At 37.6% G+C, this 19,900-nt stretch overlaps 1 protein-coding gene across 5 annotated transcripts in view; it reads right to left on the reverse strand.

The window, feature by feature from the left end:
* The window catches only part of HIF1A (hypoxia inducible factor 1 subunit alpha), a 53,350-nt gene continuing 33,450 nt past the window's right edge, over positions 1–19,900 (reverse strand). For 2 of the 5 annotated variants that reach the window (XM_003901896.3, XM_009211682.2), the window contains exons 7-15: positions 15,847–15,953; positions 14,064–14,211; positions 11,133–11,353; positions 9,874–10,160; positions 7,646–7,768; positions 7,089–7,522; positions 3,443–3,551; positions 2,426–2,552; positions 1–1,320 (exon numbers count right to left, since the gene is read on the reverse strand). In XM_003901896.3, coding sequence (XP_003901945.1) covers positions 1,169–1,320; positions 2,426–2,552; positions 3,443–3,551; positions 7,089–7,522; positions 7,646–7,768; positions 9,874–10,160; positions 11,133–11,353; positions 14,064–14,211; positions 15,847–15,953 — 1,708 coding nt within the window. In that variant the 3' untranslated portion in view covers positions 1–1,168. The remainder of the gene's footprint in view (positions 1,321–2,425; positions 2,553–3,442; positions 3,552–7,088; positions 7,523–7,645; positions 7,769–9,873; positions 10,161–11,132; positions 11,354–14,063; positions 14,212–15,846; positions 15,954–19,900) is intronic. The other 3 variants (XM_021941279.2, XM_021941281.2, XM_021941280.2) reach the window with 3 other exon arrangements.

The raw sequence follows: 19,900 nt of genomic DNA on the forward strand, positions 1-19,900 counted from the left end.
CCTGGTCCACAGAAGATGTTTATTTGATGTAACAAAACAATACAGTTAGTGTTAGATCCAACCACAAAGAGCAAAAGGAATGAAAAATTTGTACAATGTACATAGAAAAAACAAGATATTTACTGTGACAACTATATATTCCTAAAATAATGCTTCTAAAATTACTCAATTATTGAAATCTACATAAAAAAAGGATGTTAATAGCGACAAAGTGCATAAAATCAAACATTGTATTTTGAGCAAATTAACATACTAGGCAATTTTGCTAAGAATGCATGATTTTTTTTTTCTTGTTTACAGTCTGCTCAAAATATCTATACCAACAGGGTAGGCAGAACATTTAGGTTTAATATCAGTTACACAATATTAGCATAAACTTCCACAACTACATAGGGTATTGTTTTCTTTTGAGCTGGCAAAGTGACTATAGAAACATCAGATGATTTCTCTGAATTGAGAATTTTATCCAAATAAATGCCACATACCTTCTAGATATATGCATATCTTTCTATATCATGTAAATGGCTTTACCCATTTAAATAATAAACCATACAGCATTTAAGAATCATTGTATGATTAACAATGTCATGTTCCAGGTTTAACAATTTCATAGGCCAAAAAAAATTTCTTCTTAAAAACTAGTTTTATAAATGCAGAATATATTCCATGAGTAACTGCTGGTATTTTTTAAGAAAATATATTGTGCAATTGTGGCTACCACGTACTGCTGGCAAAGCATTATTATTTATGTAAAATGTGAAAAAAAAGGTGTAAAAATTTTTCAACTGCCTATGATCATGATGAAAGGTTACTGCCTTCTTACAAAAATTATATTGGCATCTTCTTAAAAATAATTCGAAAAAGGGATAAACTCCCTAGCCAAAAATAAATAAATAAAAAGGTGCATTTTTTTAAAATGATGCTACTGCAATGCAATGGTTTAAATACCAAAAAACTGAGAAAATAAGCTGTCTGTGATCCAGCATTAAAGAACATACTAAAAAAGAGCATTAATGTAAATTAAGTAGAAAGGGGATCAAAATTGAACTAACCAAGTTTGTGCAGTATTGTAGCCAGGCTTCTAAAATTAGATGTAGAAAATATAAATAGACTGCTTTAGGTAATGAGCCACCAGTGTCCAAAAAAAGGAATGAAATTATGAAAAAGCTCAGTTAACTTGATCCAAAGCTCTGAGTAATTCTTCACCCTGCAGTAGGTTTCTGCTGCCTTGTATAGGAGCATTAACTTCACAATCATAACTGGTCAGCTGTGGTAATCCACTTTCATCCATTGATTGCCCCAGCAGTCTACATGCTAAATCTGAAAAACAAACGAGATACCTAAGTATACATTCATCTAGTCAATGAATATTTATTAAACACCCACAATGTGTTAGGTATCATAGAAAATAAAGCAAACTTCTAGAAGGGTTTTTAGTCTACCTGGCAAAACAACAACTATGTAAAAAAGTAAGTATAATCAAGTGATACTGTTGCTGTCTCAGAAATGTTTACAGGATACAATAAAGGCACAAAGAAATAACAGTTTGGAAAAAGGCACAAATATGGTGGGCATCGAGGCTGATGCCTGTAATCCTAGCACAGGCTGAGGCAGGAGGATCACTTGAGGCCAGGAGTTTGAAACCAGCCTGGGCGACGTAGTGAGACCCCATGTCTACAAAAAGCAGCCGGGCGTGGTGAGGCATGTCTGTAGTGTGAGCTACTCAGGGGGCTGAAATGATTGCTTGAGCACAGGAATTTGAGACTGCAGTGAGCTATGATCATGCCACTGCACTCCAGGCCTGGGCAACAGAGCAAGACCCTGTCTCACAAAAAAAAAAAAAAAAAAAAAAAAAAAAGTCATAAAAATTCACAAATTTCAGCTTCTATCAATATTGACAGCACACAGACATAGATAAGTCAAATAAAATTATGAAAAATGAAAAGCTCCACCTTGAAATGTTAATCTCTGTATTAAGACCATTAAATGAAATACAACTTTACTTTTTTTTTTTTTTGAGGCAGTGTCTCACTCTTGTCATGCAGGCTGGAATGCAGTGATGCCATCTTGGCTCATTGCAACCTCTGCCTCCCGGGTTCAAGCGATTTTCATGCCTCAGCCTCCCAAATAGGTGGGATTACAGGCACCCGCCACCACAACCAGCTAATTTTTGTATTTTTAGTAGAGACGGGGTTTCACCATGGTAGCCAGGCTGGTCTCCAACTCCTGACCTCAGATGATCCACCCGCCTCGACCTCCCAAAGTGCTGGGATTACAGGCGTGAGCCACCGCGCCCAGCCGCAACTTTACTTTTTAATCTTGCTAAGGAACCAAAGTCATTTCTCACTTAGATTAAAGCTCCTAAACAAAAATGTTTCATGTATTTTGTCTTTGTGATGTTCAAGGTCAGAAAGAATAAACTAACCAGAGGGTATTAAAATAATTGTCTTTTGCTCCATTCCATTCTGTTCACTAGATTTGCATCCTTTTACACGTTTCCAAGAAAGTGATGTAGTAGCTGCATGATCATCTGGCTGCTGTAATAATGTTCCCTATAAACAGTAAAGTTATTTCAAGTTTAGTTTGTTCAATTTTTTTTAAACAACCAAAAACCTTGAAATCAGTGTAAATTTAATAACATTATATAGGCAGTTTCTAAAATACTACCCTAAATTATTTTAAATACTTTCTTAAGTTATTTGCTATCCATTATGACCATAAAGTTATTTGCCATCCATTATGACCATTCTGTCTATAAATACTTTCCAGTTAATTTAGTTTGAAAATATCAGAATGTATTATACCACCATTGACTTACACCAAAACATAGCAGTTCTTTTTTTAATTTGAGATGGACTCTTACTCTCTCACCCAGGCGGAGTGCAGTGGCCTGATCTCGGCTCACCGCAACCTCCACCTCCCGGGTTCAAGCTATTCTCTTGCCTCAGCCTCCAGAGTGGCTGGGATTACAGTCGTGCACTACCACGCCTGGCTGATTGTTGTATTTTTAGTAGAGACAGGGTTTCACCAAGTTGGCCAGGCTGGTCTCAAACTCCTGACCTCAAGTGATCCTCGCCTCGGCCTCCCAAAGTGCTGGGATTACAGGTGTGAGGCACTGCGCCCGGCCAATACCAGTTCTTTTAATCAAGCAAAGTAACTTAAAGGGAAGAGAATGAGATTGGTGGTGATATTCAGGGTGGAGTAAGGGGAGAACTTCACTTTTTAATTCAAAATACATTGGAATTGTTTGGAATTTTTATACCAAGAATGTATTCATTAAACATTTGTATTTTTAAAAATCAGTGTATACAGAGTAAAAAAAACCCAATGTATAAATTCTGAAAATATAACTTTACTATTTGGAAGAAACGTGGAAACACACACACACACACAGAAATAGCACATTAGCTAGAAAAGCAAAACCTACTACTCTCATACTTACAATTCCTACTGCTTGAAAAAGTGAACCATCATGTTCCATTTTTCGCTTTCTCTGAGCATTCTGCAAAGCTAGTATCTTTGGATTTAGTTCTTCCTCAGGAACTGTAGTTCTGAAAAGAAAAAAATTGTAAATGAAAATATAGCTCTTTTATTTTTAAAAAAAATATCCAGTGAGCTCTTTTAAAGAAAATACATAATTCCTTAGTTCTCCAATATTAAGGAATGTAATATATATAACATAACTCTCCTGATTACTAAAGTTTATCACCCTAAAAGCCAAAGCTTGTTTTTTTCTTGGGTGAAACGGGGTCTCACTCTGTCAGCCAGGCTGGAGTGCAGAGACATGATTTCTGCTTACTGTAACCAAGCTCTGTCTCTGGAGTCAAGTGATCCTCCCACCTCAGCCTCTCAAGTAGATGGGATTATGGCTGATTTATATATATATATTTTTGTAGAGATGGGATTTCACCATGTTGCTCAGGGTGGTCTCAAACTCCTGAGCGCAAGTGATCTGCCCACCTTGGCCTCCCAAAGTGCTGGGATTACAGGCGTGAGCACCTGGCCTTCAAAACTTAATTTAACAGAATATTTTCTACAGTATGCATATCCCTATTTTATAAAATACAGCTGAACACAACTAAATTGACATTATTGTAGAGTCAAAACAGTTAAATATTGTCCTTTTATTCCACCTAACATAACAATGCAGTGATACTGTTGGGACTATTGAAATATAAGATCAATTTCACATTCATATAGCATTTTCAGTTTATAAAACATTTCAAGTTCATTAGTTCATTTTAATCTTACTTAAGTTCCCAAGATAGATAAGGCAGGCATATCATACCCATTTTATAAATGAGAATCCCGAGGCCTATTGGGTAACTTTCTCAAAGTCCTACTGCTCACTAGTTGTGATATGGAAGTACACTCTAGGTCTCCAGATCCCTACCTCCCCTCTCCTGCTCTTTCCACTATGCTATTTTTCACTCAGTATTGATCTGGTTATCAAACATGAACTATGTATATCTAAAATTAATATTAAATCATGAAGAATTGTTCTAATGAGTAAAGTACATCAGCTTTGTTATATTATTTTGACTTTTCAAGACCCCGCCATAAACCAAATGCATAATCATAATGGCTCCTTGTTGTTCCAGATAGTTGAGAATGCCAAATAGGTAAGTGATCTAACTGCTCTCTTATTTTGCAGTTTTCTTTGGTTTTTAAAAAATTTCTGTAAAACTTCTATTATACAGACAGGCAAGTTTAAAAATTCTTATATAGATATATTGTCTTTATGAAATGTACACTCAGTCTATCATGTAACTATCGTTGTAGTAGTAGTAGTACTTAGTAGTTATGTTTTTAATGGTTTAATTTTTGAAATTCCTTTCATAAAAGTTTTCAGTGTACACTACATTGGAACTAATGTTTAAAAACAATTGCTAGCTGGGTGCAGTGGCTCACGCCTGTAATCCCAATACTTTGGGAGGCTGAGGCGGGCGGATCACCTGAGGTCGGGAGTTTGAGATCAGCCTGACCAACATGGAGAAACCCTGTCTCTACTAAAAATATAAAATTAGCTGGGCGTGGTGGTGCATGCCTGTAATCCCAGCTACTCGGGAGGCTGAGGCACGAGAATCGCCTGAACCGGTGAGGCAGCGGTTGCGGTGAGCTGAGATCCGTGATCACGCCATTGCACTCCGGCCTGGACAACAAGAGCGAAACTCTGTCTCAGAAAAAAAAAAAAAAAATTGCTAAAGTGATCTGATGTGTTACCCTTTGGCTTTGACAAGTACAAGAGAACAGTTGTTCAGAAAACTGGATATCCCATCCTCTGTAGCTGATTGTAAACTGTAACTTAGAAGTGATTTTCATTTTTATTACTGTATTCATGCATCTGTCAGTCCAACAACCTTTCTTTTTTTTTTTTAAACGGAGTTTCACTCTTGTTGCCCAGGCTGGAGTGCAATGGCCTGATCTTGGCTCACTGCAGCCTCCGCCTCCAGGGTTCAAGCAATTCTGCTGCCTCAGCCTCCCAAGTAGCTGGGATTACAAGCGTGTGCCACCATACCCAGCAAATTTTTGTATTTTTAGTAGACAGGATTTCACCATGTTGGCCAGACTGGTCTCAAACTCTTGGCCTTAGGTGATCCACCCGCTTCAGCCTCCCAAAGTGCTGAGATTACAGGTATGAGCCACCGCGCCCTGCCCCAACAACCATTTACTGAGGAAGTACTACACATTAGGTCATGAGCTAAGTATTAGTATCACTAAAATACCCAAGACACTATGATTGCCTTCGTGGAGCTCAGAGTCAAAAGTGAGTTAGTGATACAGTAAATAAAGTAACAGAAAGTACTTCTGAGTTCATCTAAAGCCCCAAGATCTTTTCCAAGCTTAGGGAAAAGACGTCTCCCAGCACTCTAGGTCAAAGTGGGAATGCTAGGCAGGGAAAAAAACCTATGTGCTCTGGCTACGACAGTGGTTCTTTCCTATTGCTATTGATAGCTGGCTTAGTCTAGACATAGTGGAGGAGGAATCATTCCCCTCTTCCACACACTTATTAGATAAAAATTTCTTCTAGCTATAGCCTCAAACTTAAAATATGTGAAATCCCCTTACAAATTATATACAGAAAGTATAACTTAAAAATTGGGTCATGTCCATATGTTTGTTTGAACTAGCTCCACAGAAGTAATTTCATAATTCATGCTTAGATTTCTGGTATAGAGTTAGAAAACCTATGTAGCCTGCAATATATATATAGCTAATGTTCTACAAATATGTAATGAAAAATAAAAGCAACTTTAATACAAGTTAACTATAATAAAATTTTAAAAGAGGGGCTTGTAAATATCTATATTGAATGCTGAAGATGGAAGCCTCAATTTGGAATGTGCAATTGGAAATAACCCTTAAATTGGAAGGGCTTTCCTTCAGATAAGCTTAAAAAAGAGCTCTAAGAAATGGAAGCATCTAAGTAGCAAGGGTAGTTAACTAGTCTGATTTAAACAACTGCAAGAAGTACATCTGAGCCAACTCTTACATATTTACAGAACTTAACTGAGGTGGATTTTATTTTAAAGGTGTTGAAAGACCCTCCCACATTTAGATAGATAATTTTAGAATTTATAATTATTTTAGAAAAAATAGGGCTGGGTGTGGTGGCTCAGGCCGGTAATCCCAGCTCTTTCGGAGGCTGAGGCGGGGGGATCACCTAAGGTCGGGAGTTCGAGACCAGCCTGACCAACATGGAGAAACCCTGTCTCTACAAAAAATACAAAACAAATTAGCTGGGCGCGGTGGTGCATGCCTGTAATCCCAGCTACTTGGGAGGCTGAGGCAGGAGAATGGCTTGCACCCAGGAGGCGGAGGTTGCTGTGAGCTGAGATTGCACCATTGCACTCCAGCCTGGGTGATAGAGCAAGACTCTGTCTCAAAAAAAAAAAAAAAAAAAAAATATATATATATATATATATATATATATGAAGTTAATTTAGAAAGTTTTTTGAGTGCTCAAGAATTTGCCTTAGGGCATATATATCAGAAAGTTTGCTGTAAGTTTAGAAATCATGTACTATCACATACATTTATCTCAAAAATAATAAAAGAACTGTAACTTGAATGTTACACATAAATACCTTTGACTCAAAGTGACAGATAACACGTTAGGGCTTCTTGGATGAGATTTTTCTGTCTGTTCTATGACTCCTTTTCCTGCTCTGTTTGGTGAGGCTGTCCGACTTTGAGTATCTCTATATGGTGATGATGTGGCACTAGTAGTTTCTTTATGTATGTGGGTAGAAGATGGAGATGCAATCAATATTTTAATGTCTTCCATACGGTCTTTTGTCACTGTTTTTAATTCATCAGTGGTGGCAGTGGTAGTGGTGGCATTAGCAGTAGGTTCTTGTATTTGAGTCTGCTGGAATACTGTAACTGTGCTTTGAGGACTTGCGCTTTCAGGGCTTGCGGAACTGCTTTCTAATGGTGACAACTGATCGAAGGAACGTAACTGGAAGTCATCATCCATTGGGATATAGGGAGCTAACATCTCCAAGTCTAAATCTGTGTCCTTTAAAACAGCAAATACATGAGTTTTTACAATGGCCACACTTTATAAATAAAAAACAAGTGAAACTCAAAGTTACTTCAGACTAAAAATTAATGAAATTTAATATAAAACAAGTTCATATACCTGAGTGGAAAATGGGTTCTTTGCTTCTGTGTCTTCAGCAAAAAGTTTTTCTACCAATTCCAACTTGAATTCATTGACCATATCACTATCCACATAAAAACAATATTCACTGGGACTATTAGGCTGTAAAAAGAAATACGTTTACTATTTCCTGAAGAAGCCTCCATATACTTTGCTAGTTGTCAGAATTTTCAAACTAGATCTCAGAAAAACCAGAAAACACACAACCAAGTCCATCGTGTTTATCAAATTTTATTTAACTAGGCCGGGCTTGGTGGCTCACGCCTGTAATCCCAGCACTTTGGGAAGCCAAGGCGGGTGGATCACGAGGTCAAGAGATTGAGACCATCCTGGCCAACATGGTGAAACCTCGTCTCTACTAAACATACAAAAATTAGCTGGGCATGGTGACATATGCCTGTAATCCCAGCAACTCAGGAGGCTGAGGCAGGAGAATCACTTGAACCTGGGAAGCGGAGGCTGCAGTGAGCCAAGATCGTGCCACTGCACTCCAGCCTGGTGACAGAGTGAGATTCCATCTCAAAAAAAAAAAAAAAAAAAAAAGTGAAAATAGGGACATTTTGAAGCTTATACTGGTAACTAATTTTGCCAATATACATATTTCTGACTATGTAATATAACATCATTTACAAAATTAAGATGAAAAGAAACACCTTATTCTAAGAATAAAACCTATTTGGTAATTCACATTCCACAATGGTACCTAATTGACCAATTAACTAGATGCTACATTCACTGGAATTTATCTTTGAACTGAGAAGGCACATTCCTGTGGTGACTGAGCTACGTAAAAATCTCACAGCTATTGTCAGGGGTGGGAGTAGAAACTTAAGTTATTTTACCTGCATATACCTGAACGAATGCACATTATTACTATTTTAAGAGTTCTGGGCAAGAATTTTAACAAAAAACTATAGCTGTGTATTCTAAACAAGAAATTTTGCTTTCCTCATTCTAATGTTTTTGTTAGATTTACTTTTGTTAGATAAAAACCAAGATGAACCAAACTTTTTTTTTGTGGTGGGTAAATTAAGCAACCAGAGCATAGGATATATATTCATTCACCACAAGGCTATGAGATGTCAAATCTCCTACTCTTAGCTTGTCAGTTTTATTCAATAAATATTCAATGTAGAATTATTTACCACTTATTAAAGCTTATTTATGCCTCATTTATCAAGTTATAATGTTCGGATCTTAGTTGTCCTACTCCTGAGTATATTTTTAGATGTACAAAGCCCTAAAATGGAATCATTCTAGATTTAGAAATAGAGCCCTGTGTGATATCTCCAGTCTTGGCCAGCCTAGCCTTTAAAGATTATTTTTATTGTGTTTATAGGACAATTAATATCAAGACAGATCCAGAATAAAAAAGACCAGTTACTAAGTATTTTATGTAACACTTGTTATTTTCATGTTATACTTATCCAAAATTTCAAAATAGTGATGGAAATTGGACTAAACTGGGCAAAGAATTTATAAAGTCCTTTCCCATTTAAACCCTGTTAAGTCTATTGCTACCAGACAGTTCTCCAACTCAAAGGGGTAATAGGCCAGGCATGGGAGCTCACGCCTGTAATCCTAGTACTTCGGGAGGCCAAGGCAGGAGGATCACTTGAGCCCAGGAGTTTAAAACCAGCCTGGGCAATATAGTGAGAACCCTGACTCCACCAAAAAAAAAATGGTTAAAAAATCAGCCAGGCATGGTGGTACGGGCCTGTAGTCCCAGCTACTCGGGAGACTGAGGTGGGAGAATCATTTGAGCCTGGAAGGTTGAGGCTGTAGTGAGCTGTGATTGCACCACTGCACTCCAGCCTGGGTGATAGTGAGACTCTCAAAACAAAACAAAACAATAAAACAAACTAAAAGGGGTAACAGGTGGCTACCTTGAGCACACTTAGTACTATTCTCTTTAAATGTCCAAATTCAGGATGTTTTTGTCCTACTGATATAGAGAAATAATGTACATTTCACCTTTTGGTTTATATTAAGCTAGTTTCTTCCCATGTTCCTATCTTTGAGCCTAAAACATATGCTCAGGTCTAAGTTAGGCAATAGCTCTTGCAATAATTTTAAAGTGCTAAAATTCAAACACACACACAAATGTAATTTGTGGTTCAAATGAGTGTTTGAGTCAAACTTATAAATACATTCTTGAATGTTAAAATCTGAAAGTTGTCTCTTTCTGATTATATCATGACACCTACCTCAGGTGAACTTTGTCTAGTGCTTCCATCAGAAGGACTAGGTGGCTGATCCTGAATTTGGGGCATGGTAAAAGAAAGTTCCAGTGACTCTGGATTTGGTTCTAATTTTAATGCAACTTCTTGATTGAGTGCAGGGTCAGCACTACTTCGAAGTGGCTTTGGCGTTTCAGAGGTGGGTAATGGAGACATTGCCAAATTTATATTCTGTAATTTTTCGTTGGATGAGGGGAGCATTACATCATTATACAATGGTACTTCCTCAAGTTGCTGGTCATCAGTTTCTGTGTCTGTGGGGAAAAAATATGAGTCAGTCTAAAGTATACAAGGATTTTTTTTTTTAACCCAAGACAGTCTTGCTCTGTTGCCCAGGCTGGAGTACAATGGCGCAATCTTGGCTCACTGCCACCTCTGCCTCCCAGGTTCAAGCAATTCTCCTGCCTCAGCCTCCCAAGTAGTTGGGATTACAGGCGCACACCACCACGCCCAGCTAATTTTTGTATTTTTGGTAGAGACGGGGTTTCACCATGGTGGCCAGGCTGGTCTCGAACTCCTAACCTCAAGTGATCCACCCGCCTTGGCCTCCCAGAGTGCTGGGATTACAGGCGTGAGCCACTGCGCCTGGCCACAGGGATTTTAACATACAAAAAATTTGTGTTCCTTTTCACGAAAAGTTTGTCTAATTCATCAAACAACAAAATGTTAACAAATTTTCCTTCATCAGAAAGTTTACATATAATAGTATAGTATAACCATAAGTCTGGGTTATCTTTACAATCCACTATTGATACCTCCTCTTAATCTCTACGGCATAAAAGACAAAAGGCAACACCAACCTTTTTATACATTAAAATGTTCTCTACTTTAAAATTGCAGTTTTCATCTTCAATGCTTCATGTTATAGTATGACTGCCTTTTTATCCTTTAATGCAACAATGCCTACTTCCATGTAACTCTGCTAAACTGTGGAGAAAATCTGACAGCAGGATACAGAAATAGAGCAGCCAGGAAAAATTTATGTGGGAAGAAGAAATACCTTAAGGACACTTTGAAGCACAATTTCCAACAATATAAAAAAGCAAGAATGGTAAGAAATTATGAGGGCAAGAATATTTAAGCAAATACATTTAAGAAAACTATAAAAATATGTTAGCTTGTAATGTCCAAATGATTACCAACAAAAAACGTCAAAGTAATGTTTAGTTGAAATGAGGCTTGTAGCAACAGACACAATTTAGGGCATTAACAAAATAACTACTCACCGTTGCTGCCAAAATCTAAAGATATGATTGTGTCTCCAGCGGCTGGGGCCAGCAAAGTTAAAGCATCAGGTTCCTTCTTAAGTTTGTCAAAGAGGCTACTTGTATCTTCTGATTCAACTTTGGTGAATAGCTGAGTCATTTTCATATCTGAAGATTCAACTGGTTTAAGGACACATTCTGTTTGTTGAAGGGAGAAAATCAAGTCGTGCTGAATAATACCACTGTCAAAACAAGAGAAATTAGTAATTCACAAATGAGCACTTGACACAGTGAGGGGAAGGGGGACTGTGAAAAAGTCTTAAAAAATTCTGCTTTATGGACAGGAACATTTTAAGATTTCTTGAGATGCATGATCACTCACGTGTACTTTGTCACATTTAGGGTTTTAAAATGCTATTACAAAATAAAGACCCAATACAATGCACAGTATGCAGCCATAAAAAAGAATGAAATCATGTTCTTTGCAGCAACATGGATGCATCTAGAGACCATTATCCTAAGTGAGATAACCCAGACACAGAAAACCAAATGCTGCAGGCTGTCACTTGTAAGTGGGAGCTAAACATTGGGTTACTTGTGGACATAAAGATGGCATCAACAGACACTGAGGACTACTAGGAGAGAGGGGCAAGGGTTGAACAACTGTTGGGTATTATGCTATCTGGGTGACAGGATCAATTGTACCCCAAACCTCAGCATCACATGATATACCCATGTAACAAACCTATGTATGTATCCCCTGAATCAAATATAAAAGTTGAAATAAAAAAAAAAATTCCCAGTACAAGATAATTTGACTAATTTCAGTTAAGAATTTCAGATATCTAGGCTGGGCACAGTGGCTCATGCCTGTAATCCCAGCACTTTGGGAGGCTGAGGCAGATGGGTCGCTTGAGCCTGGGAGTTCAAGAGCCTGGCCAACATGGCAAAACCCTGTCTCTACTAAAAATACAAAAAATTAACCCGGTGTGGTGGTGCACGTCTGTAGTCCCAGCTACTTGGGAGGCTGAGGCACGAGAATTGCTTGAGCTCAGGAGGTGGAGTGAGCCAAGATCACGCCACTGCACTCCAGCCTGGGCGACAGAGTGAGACTCCGTCTCAAAAAAAAAAAAAAAAGAAAGAAAGAATTTCAGATATCCTTTGGGAAGAGTGATGATGACAAGGCAATTTGTAGTCAAGTACATGAAGGACACCAACAAATCTTCAGAATTGTTGTGCTGACACACGTTATAAAATTGGCACAAAAGAACTCTTTGGCATCAACATATGAGGCATGATCTAAGGATAGTCCTAAGAGAGGGGCCATATTTTCTTTGGTGGTTAAGAACATAAGGTGATACCACCTACAGGACAGGGTTGAAGAGGGATGATGAGCAGCAGTTTATCTTCATGAGTGGCTTAAATGTAAATTACTCCTTTAATTAACATATTAAATGTTCACTATCTGAAATGAACTGAGAATGCAAAGATTAACCTTAAGAACCAAAGATTGATCTTAAGAAATTTATAACCCAGTGTGAAAGTAGATATGTAAACAATTAAAATACACTGTGATAACTGCTAAAATAGAGAAGGCTTGCTTCATTGAGAAGCTAACGAGCTGGTACTTGGGATCAAGTGGCATTTGCTAGGCAGACTGGGGTGTGAGGAAGAGAAAGACATTCCAAGTGGAAGATTCATACATAATGGTAAAGTCACAAAAGAACTCTGTGGTACTAATATAAAAACATTAAAGGATGGTGTCAGAAGTGGCAAAAATAAAAACTGGCCAAAGTCTTCCTAAGAGGGGTGACCCTAGATTTTAAAGGGAAGGCTAAATCTCTGATGCATGAGTATGATGGTAAACAAGGATGCTATACACCTAGGCAAGTGTTTATCTTGGAAGTGATAAAAAGATCACTAAAATTCTAAGGAAAATAAGATGATGAGATATCCATACTAGAAAGCTTAGCCTGGCAGTAATGGGCAAGGTGGACTAGAAGGTGGTAATAATGTGGACAGGTAGACTAGATGGGGCAGGAGTCTAGTAAAATAGATCAAATTAAAGATTAAATTGTGATGTACATAATATTCACAAGCCAAAGAGCTAAGTGAAAAGTTCATGAATATACAAGAGCCATGTATTACATCATACAGCTTATTAATCTCATAGAATTTCATTTACTTTTCATTATAACCTTCTGAACGATTATCTACATAGATGAAATTCAGAAAAATGAAGAGACTTCCCCAAGGTCAGGGAGCTAATGAGTGCTAGAGCTATGATACAAACGTAGGTCAGTATTCTTCCCACAAAAAGAACAGAGCTGTCTTGAGATAATATATGCTGATACCTGTATAAGTAGACCAAACCAGTCGATGGATCTGGTGTTTTTTTCATGGTCTTTTTAAAAATAAGAGTGAAGGTATGGGGACAGACAACTACTGACAGTATTTAGTGGTATCACTGTAGAATAGCTGGACTGGAAACCTAGGTCAGAGTACAGAAAATAATAATTTGGTAGAGATGTAAAAGAATTAAAATTTGGCCGGGCGCGGTGGCTCAAGCCTGTAATCCCAGCACTTTGGGAGGCCGAGACGGGCGGATCACGAGGTCAGGAGATCGAGACCATCCTGGCTAACACGGTGAAACGCCGTCTCTACTAAAACATACAAAAAAGTAGCCGGGCGAGGTGGTGGGCGCCTGTAGTCCCAGCTACGTGGCAGGCTGAGGCAGGAGAATGGCGTGAACCTGGGAGGCGGAGCTTGCAGTGAGCTGAGATCTGGCCACTGCACTCTAGCCTGGGTGACAAAGCGAGACTCTGTCTCAAAAAAAAAAAAAAAAGAATTAAAATTTAGTTAATATTTATAATCTTATCTTCCTATAAATGAACAGAGTATCCAAAAAGAATCACTATTTATTCCCCAAAAACGTTTATTTCTCAAACTTACCTCACAACATAATTCACACATACAATGCACTGTGGTTGAGAGTTCTTGGTGTTATATATAACAGTTGCTTGAGTTTCAACCCAGACGTATCCACCTCTTTTGGCAAGCATCCTGTACTGTCCTGTGGTGACTTGTCCTTTAGTAAACACTAGGGGGAAAAAGGAAAAAGAATCATGCAAAGAAAATATTGTAACTTTGAATTTTCAATTAAATGAACAGATGCTGAATGTTGATCATTGTTTTAGAAAACAAATGTTTATTTAGTGGAATCAGTTGTAACTGCTTAAATTCAGACAGTGTGTCCCAGAATAGCTGAAAATACACCCATTTCCTTTTTCAAATCCCCTAAATAAAACTCCTTTGCTGCCAATGAGCTAAGTGAAGAGTTCATGAATATACAATCTTCAGTAACTAAAATTCCTTTAATGACTTAGGTTGAAAGTGTAAGATTAGAGAATAATCAGTAGCCTTTTTCAAGAAAATGGTGCCACAATAACTTCCTTAAATTCTGACTAAAGTTTCCAGAGAACCAAAGATACTTTAAAAAGCTGTACGTGGCATATTTAAATATAAATTGATACCACATTGTAAGTCTTTTGGCAATTTAGGCAATTTAAATTAAATATTGATTTGGGAGAAAGTACTGAATAAATCCTAATGATGGTATTATTTTGAGGATTGGGGGGTCCTGACTGCAGACTTGGATTTACTCTTGAGTTCAAGGCTCATCAATCACACAAACTCAGTGATATTCAGGTATCCTCAATCAGTCAGAAGTCATGCATAGGTACAGATTAAACAGGTGAGATAGTCCAAAGTTTAACTTACCTTGGGATCTTAACATTCATTTGAGTAAAATTCAGAATCAAATCTTATGTCAAAGGTACTTGTTAAGGGTGACTATAGTCAAAAACAATTTAATCGTACATTTTAAAGTAACTAAAAGAGGCCAGGTACCAGGGCAGGTGGATAACCTGAGGTCAGGAGTTTGAGAACAGCCAGGTCAATATTGCGAAACCCCGTCTATACTAAAAATACAAAAATTAGCCAGGCATGGTGGTACACGCCTATAATCCCAGCTACTTGGGAGGCTGAGGCAGGAGAATCTCTTGAACCCGGGAGGCGGGGGTTGCAGTGAGCCAAGATTGCTCAACCGCACTCCAGCCTGGCCGAGAGTGAAATCCTGTCTCAAAAGAAAAAAAAATAAAATAAAATAACCAAAAGAGTATAACTGGATTGTTTGTCACACAAGATAATGCTTGAGGTGATAGGTACTCCATTTATCCTTATGTATTGCATACCTGTATCAGAATCATGTAACCCATAAATATACACACCCATAAATATACACACATAACTATGCACTTACAAATATTTTAAAAAATGCTACTTATTATCAAATGTGATGGTCACTACCTTCACATTCATTGATTGTACAAATATTTCCTGAGTGCCTTTTACATACCAACCACTGTTCTGAGTATTTATGTGAATTCTGAAAATTATGCTATTCAATACTCTATAATATTTGGATTTTCAAGTCTTTGTATTTAAAATGCCAGCAAGTTTTGTCAATGATTAAATGATTCCATTTTTACTGATATTTGTTGCAACAAATACAAAACACAAAATGGTCAAGATCTGTACTGAATAGGCCTGTTAACACATTTAGTCTGGGAAGACTGGTTCATTTTAACCAGAGAATTCGATGGGTAGCCAAACTGTACAGAGGTTGCAACAGTTAAGTAATTAGAATATCTCTGAGTTCTTCCATTGTACTTACTATCATGATGAGTTTTGGTCAGATGATCAGAGTCCAAAGCATGATAATATTCATAAATTGAGCGGCCTAAAAGTTCTTCTGGCTCATATCCCATCAATTCGGTAATTCTGTTAGTAAAAAATACAAGATTTAAGAAAAAAAGGGAGACTAACTGATAAAAAATTTTCTCCTCCCAAGTTAACTGATAAGCATTAATCTTATGGACAAGTGAATTTTCAAAAATAAAGAGCATCCTCCTTTGCTTAGAATAAATTTACACCTCACCTTTAGGAACTACAGTTATTAAATGCAATACCACACATTTCTTTAAGTCCTCTATGTTCGTTCTGTTATTTAACTCTTTTATCCTCTTCACCCAAACTTGTTACCTATTCTTTTTTTTTTTGAGACAAATTTTCCCTCGTGTTGCTTAGGCTGGAGCACAATGGCATCATCTCGGCTCACCGCAACCTCCACCTCCCGGGTTCAAGTGATTCCCCTGTCTCAGCCTCCCGAGTAGCTGGGATTACGGGCATGTGCCACCATGCCCAGCTAATTTTGTATTTTTAGTAGGGACGGGGTTTCTCCATGTTGGTCAGGCTGGTCTTGAACTCCTGACCTCAGGTGATCTGCCCGCCTCGGCCTCCCAAAGTACTGGGATTACAGGTGTGAGCCAACGTGCCCGGCCTACTTGTTACCTATTCTTACCACATCTCATTATACATACTTTTGGTAACAAGGCAGGGTATTAATAAACAGATAAGAAGTACTACTAAATTAAATGGTAAAAGTTATAAAGGCAGTCACTGACACTTATTTTAAAATATAGATAAAATCTATAACATTTTTTCATAAAGCCAAATGCTTTATGTAGTAACTTTTAAGCCCCTAGGCAACACCTCACTCTGAGAAATCAATAGCCACTACACAATTCTATTATCATCAATCAAAGAGCATCTACACTAAATGGGAACTAAAGGAATTATGGTGGTTTTAGAAGATGCTCTTGTACTCAGTTTAGTTTTTGGCATCACGTGAAATTATGGGGGTAATTTCAGATAAAACAATATTTCAAATGACAACAGATTGGAAAACAATCCCATTACCCTATCTATCTCGCTGGCAGAGAGTAGACCTTTATTTAAGACAGAGACTAGAGCTTATTCTCTGTAAGCACTATGTAACGGCAACCATGACATGAGAAAGAGAAAGCTATCTTCTTAGTACCATGCTGAACAGAAATACTCTCTTCTCAAGTCTTTCTAAGAGCAAAACGTGAGTTAAGCTTTTAGATTCTCAGCCTTTAGATTTCAGAGGACTTTCTTACTGAGGTGCAAGCAAACCTTATATAACATGCTGTGTGTGAAAAAAAACCCCACTTAACTACAGGAAGGACATAGCCAAGATATCCTATAAAAGTATAAAAGTAACATTGCTTGTGTTCTCACACTTAAAGGCAAGATCTTCCATAGTTTATTACAAAATAAATACATAAATGAAAAGCTGATCTGTCAAAACCCAAACCAAACTCAGCCCAAACCCTCAATTCTTTACAAAGGGCCATCTCTAAACACAGCAACACCAGGTGGCAGCATTATAAAGGAAAACATGTTTTTAAACAAAATCAGTCATATTTCTTGAAATTATGCTTTAAAAATAATTTTAATTGGTCTTATATTTTTCTGTTTAAATAAAATCCCCATGGAATTAAAGACTTTTTCACTATTCAAATCTTAATATGCCCATGTGTGCCTGGCATTATTCTAGGTATGAAAATGCAAAGACAAAACTCAACATGTGGCTAATCTTCCAGTAGATGTACTGTACTACTTAGGAAATAATGTGATAAATGCAGTGATGAGAATCTATTCCATGGAATCCTATCCATGCAAAGGAATGGTAGAATGAGGAACAGCCTCTTATAGGAGACTTATGACTAGAGAGAGACAAAGGAAAGGCAAAACCACTTTCAGGAAAAAGGTACGGCATAAGCAAAAGATTTTTAAAAATGTTTAATGTGGTGCTGGTAACAAAGATTCTATAATATGGTTAGTGGAGAGAGATATGAGATGATGCTGAAGAAGTAGGTAGGGGGATCAGATTAATGAGGGTCTTGTTTATATTGTCATAGGAAGCTGATTTAATCTAATGTCCATCAGTGCTTCTCAATCTGAGGTGTGTCTATCACTAAAAGATACCAGAAAGTCAAAAATATCAACTGTATATGCTTTCCTAGAAGGTCAGTTTTACACATATTGAAGCAAAAAAGGTGAAGTTAATTTAACTTTAGAGAATTACATAGGTTATATTCTGTACCAAAGGGGTCGGGGTGTCCAGAAAATATGACCAAAAAGTGTTTTTAATGGACTAGGAAACCCGTGATCTAAAGCAGTATACAACTCATTTATTTTGAGGTAGGAACTATTCATCTTCATTTCTACTTTAGTCCCATGAACACAGTAGATGCTCAAATAAAATGTTGAATAATTTTAAATGATTATTACTGAGTATAGTAAATAGCAGCTATTTGTGGAATATTTTGGAATTTAGGAGCTTGATATGTTAGATTTTCTTAAAATTGAGTAAAATTTTTTCCATAGCTTGGTTCTCAGGAGTTATAGATGCGAGAAGTTCTTGGAAAGAGCTCTAAATCAGAAAATAACAGTCTGTTGGTCAAACTCAAAACTGTTTTGGTTGATATATGAGCTGACTGTCTTTACTGTTACCTCCTGTCATGATCATTTTGCTAATTTTCTGCTATAACTAAAGGGTAATGTCACTCCCTTTCTCATTTTTGCTCCATTACCTTCCTTTCTCCCTGGCCTCCCCTCTACTTTGTTACCTTAAGTTTTCAAAAAAATAAAAAATAATTTCTCAAAATAGGATGGAAATCTCTGTTCCATCATACATTTACATGAATACTAGTAGTAAACACCTTAAAATCTTAGCTTTTCTATATTCATTTTCTTAAAGTTGACACCAGTAGTGAAGCATTCACTGTGCGCACTAGGCACTCAACAGACTTCTTTAATCCTCATAACATCCTTCTGAGGTATGTTTTTTTTTTTTGAGATGGAGTCTCACTCTGTCTCCCAGGCTGGAGTGCGGTGGTGCAATCTTGGTTCACTGCAACCTCCGCCTCCTGGATTCAAGCAATTCGCCTACCTCAGCCTCCCAAGTAGCTGGGATTACGGACACGTGCCCCTATACCCAGCTAATTTTTGTATTTTTAGTAGAGATGCGGTTTTACCATGTTGGACAGGCTGGTCTCAAACTCCTGACCTCAGATGATCCACCCGCCTCGTCCTCCCACAGTGCTAGGATTATAGGCATAAGCCACCGCACCCGGCCATGATTCTTATTTTATAGATAAGGAATGTGAGTTTTACAACGGTTAAGTACCAAGGCCAAGGCCACATTGTAAGTATCAGAGCTGCAAGCCATGAGTGAATCTAACATGTGATTCTAAAGACAGAGCTCTGTCATATTTCCTTATCCAATGGGGTGGGGTTTCTTGTCTACTTTATATTATGGCTAAGTGCTTAAACTGGTTTTCTCATATAATCTTCAAGTTAGTATTATGAAGAAACTGATGCTTACAGACAAGAACTAAGAACTAATGTGTCCAAGATCATTTGTATATAGGCAGCAAAGCCAGGATTTGGCAGTCAGGCTACAGAACCTATGTCCCCTTTAGCTACTATACTATACCATAGCCTTATAGTAAAAAATGAGACAAGCAGTACGATAGTAGAATAAATGCTAACAAAAGAGGTATGTACAAGGAACAGTGCAGCTTCTTCTTGAAGGAACAAGGAAAGCCCCACAAAGGAGTAGATGCGCTTGGAAGGTAAGTATGTGTTAAGAAGTGAAGAAAATGTCATTACAGAATAGGAAAGAAAGTATGTGCAAAGGCAGTAAGAAAGTGGTCCCCAACCTTTTTGGCACCAGGGACAGGTTGTGGAAGACAATTTTTCCACAGATGGGGGTGGGGATGGTTTCAGGATGAAACTGTTCCACCTCAGATCATCAGGCACTGGTCGAGATGGTTTTCATAAGGGGCACACAACCTAGA

Source organism: Papio anubis, chromosome 7, assembly GCF_008728515.1.
Source record: "Papio anubis isolate 15944 chromosome 7, Panubis1.0, whole genome shotgun sequence".
NCBI classification, from domain to species: Eukaryota; Metazoa; Chordata; class Mammalia; order Primates; family Cercopithecidae; genus Papio; species Papio anubis.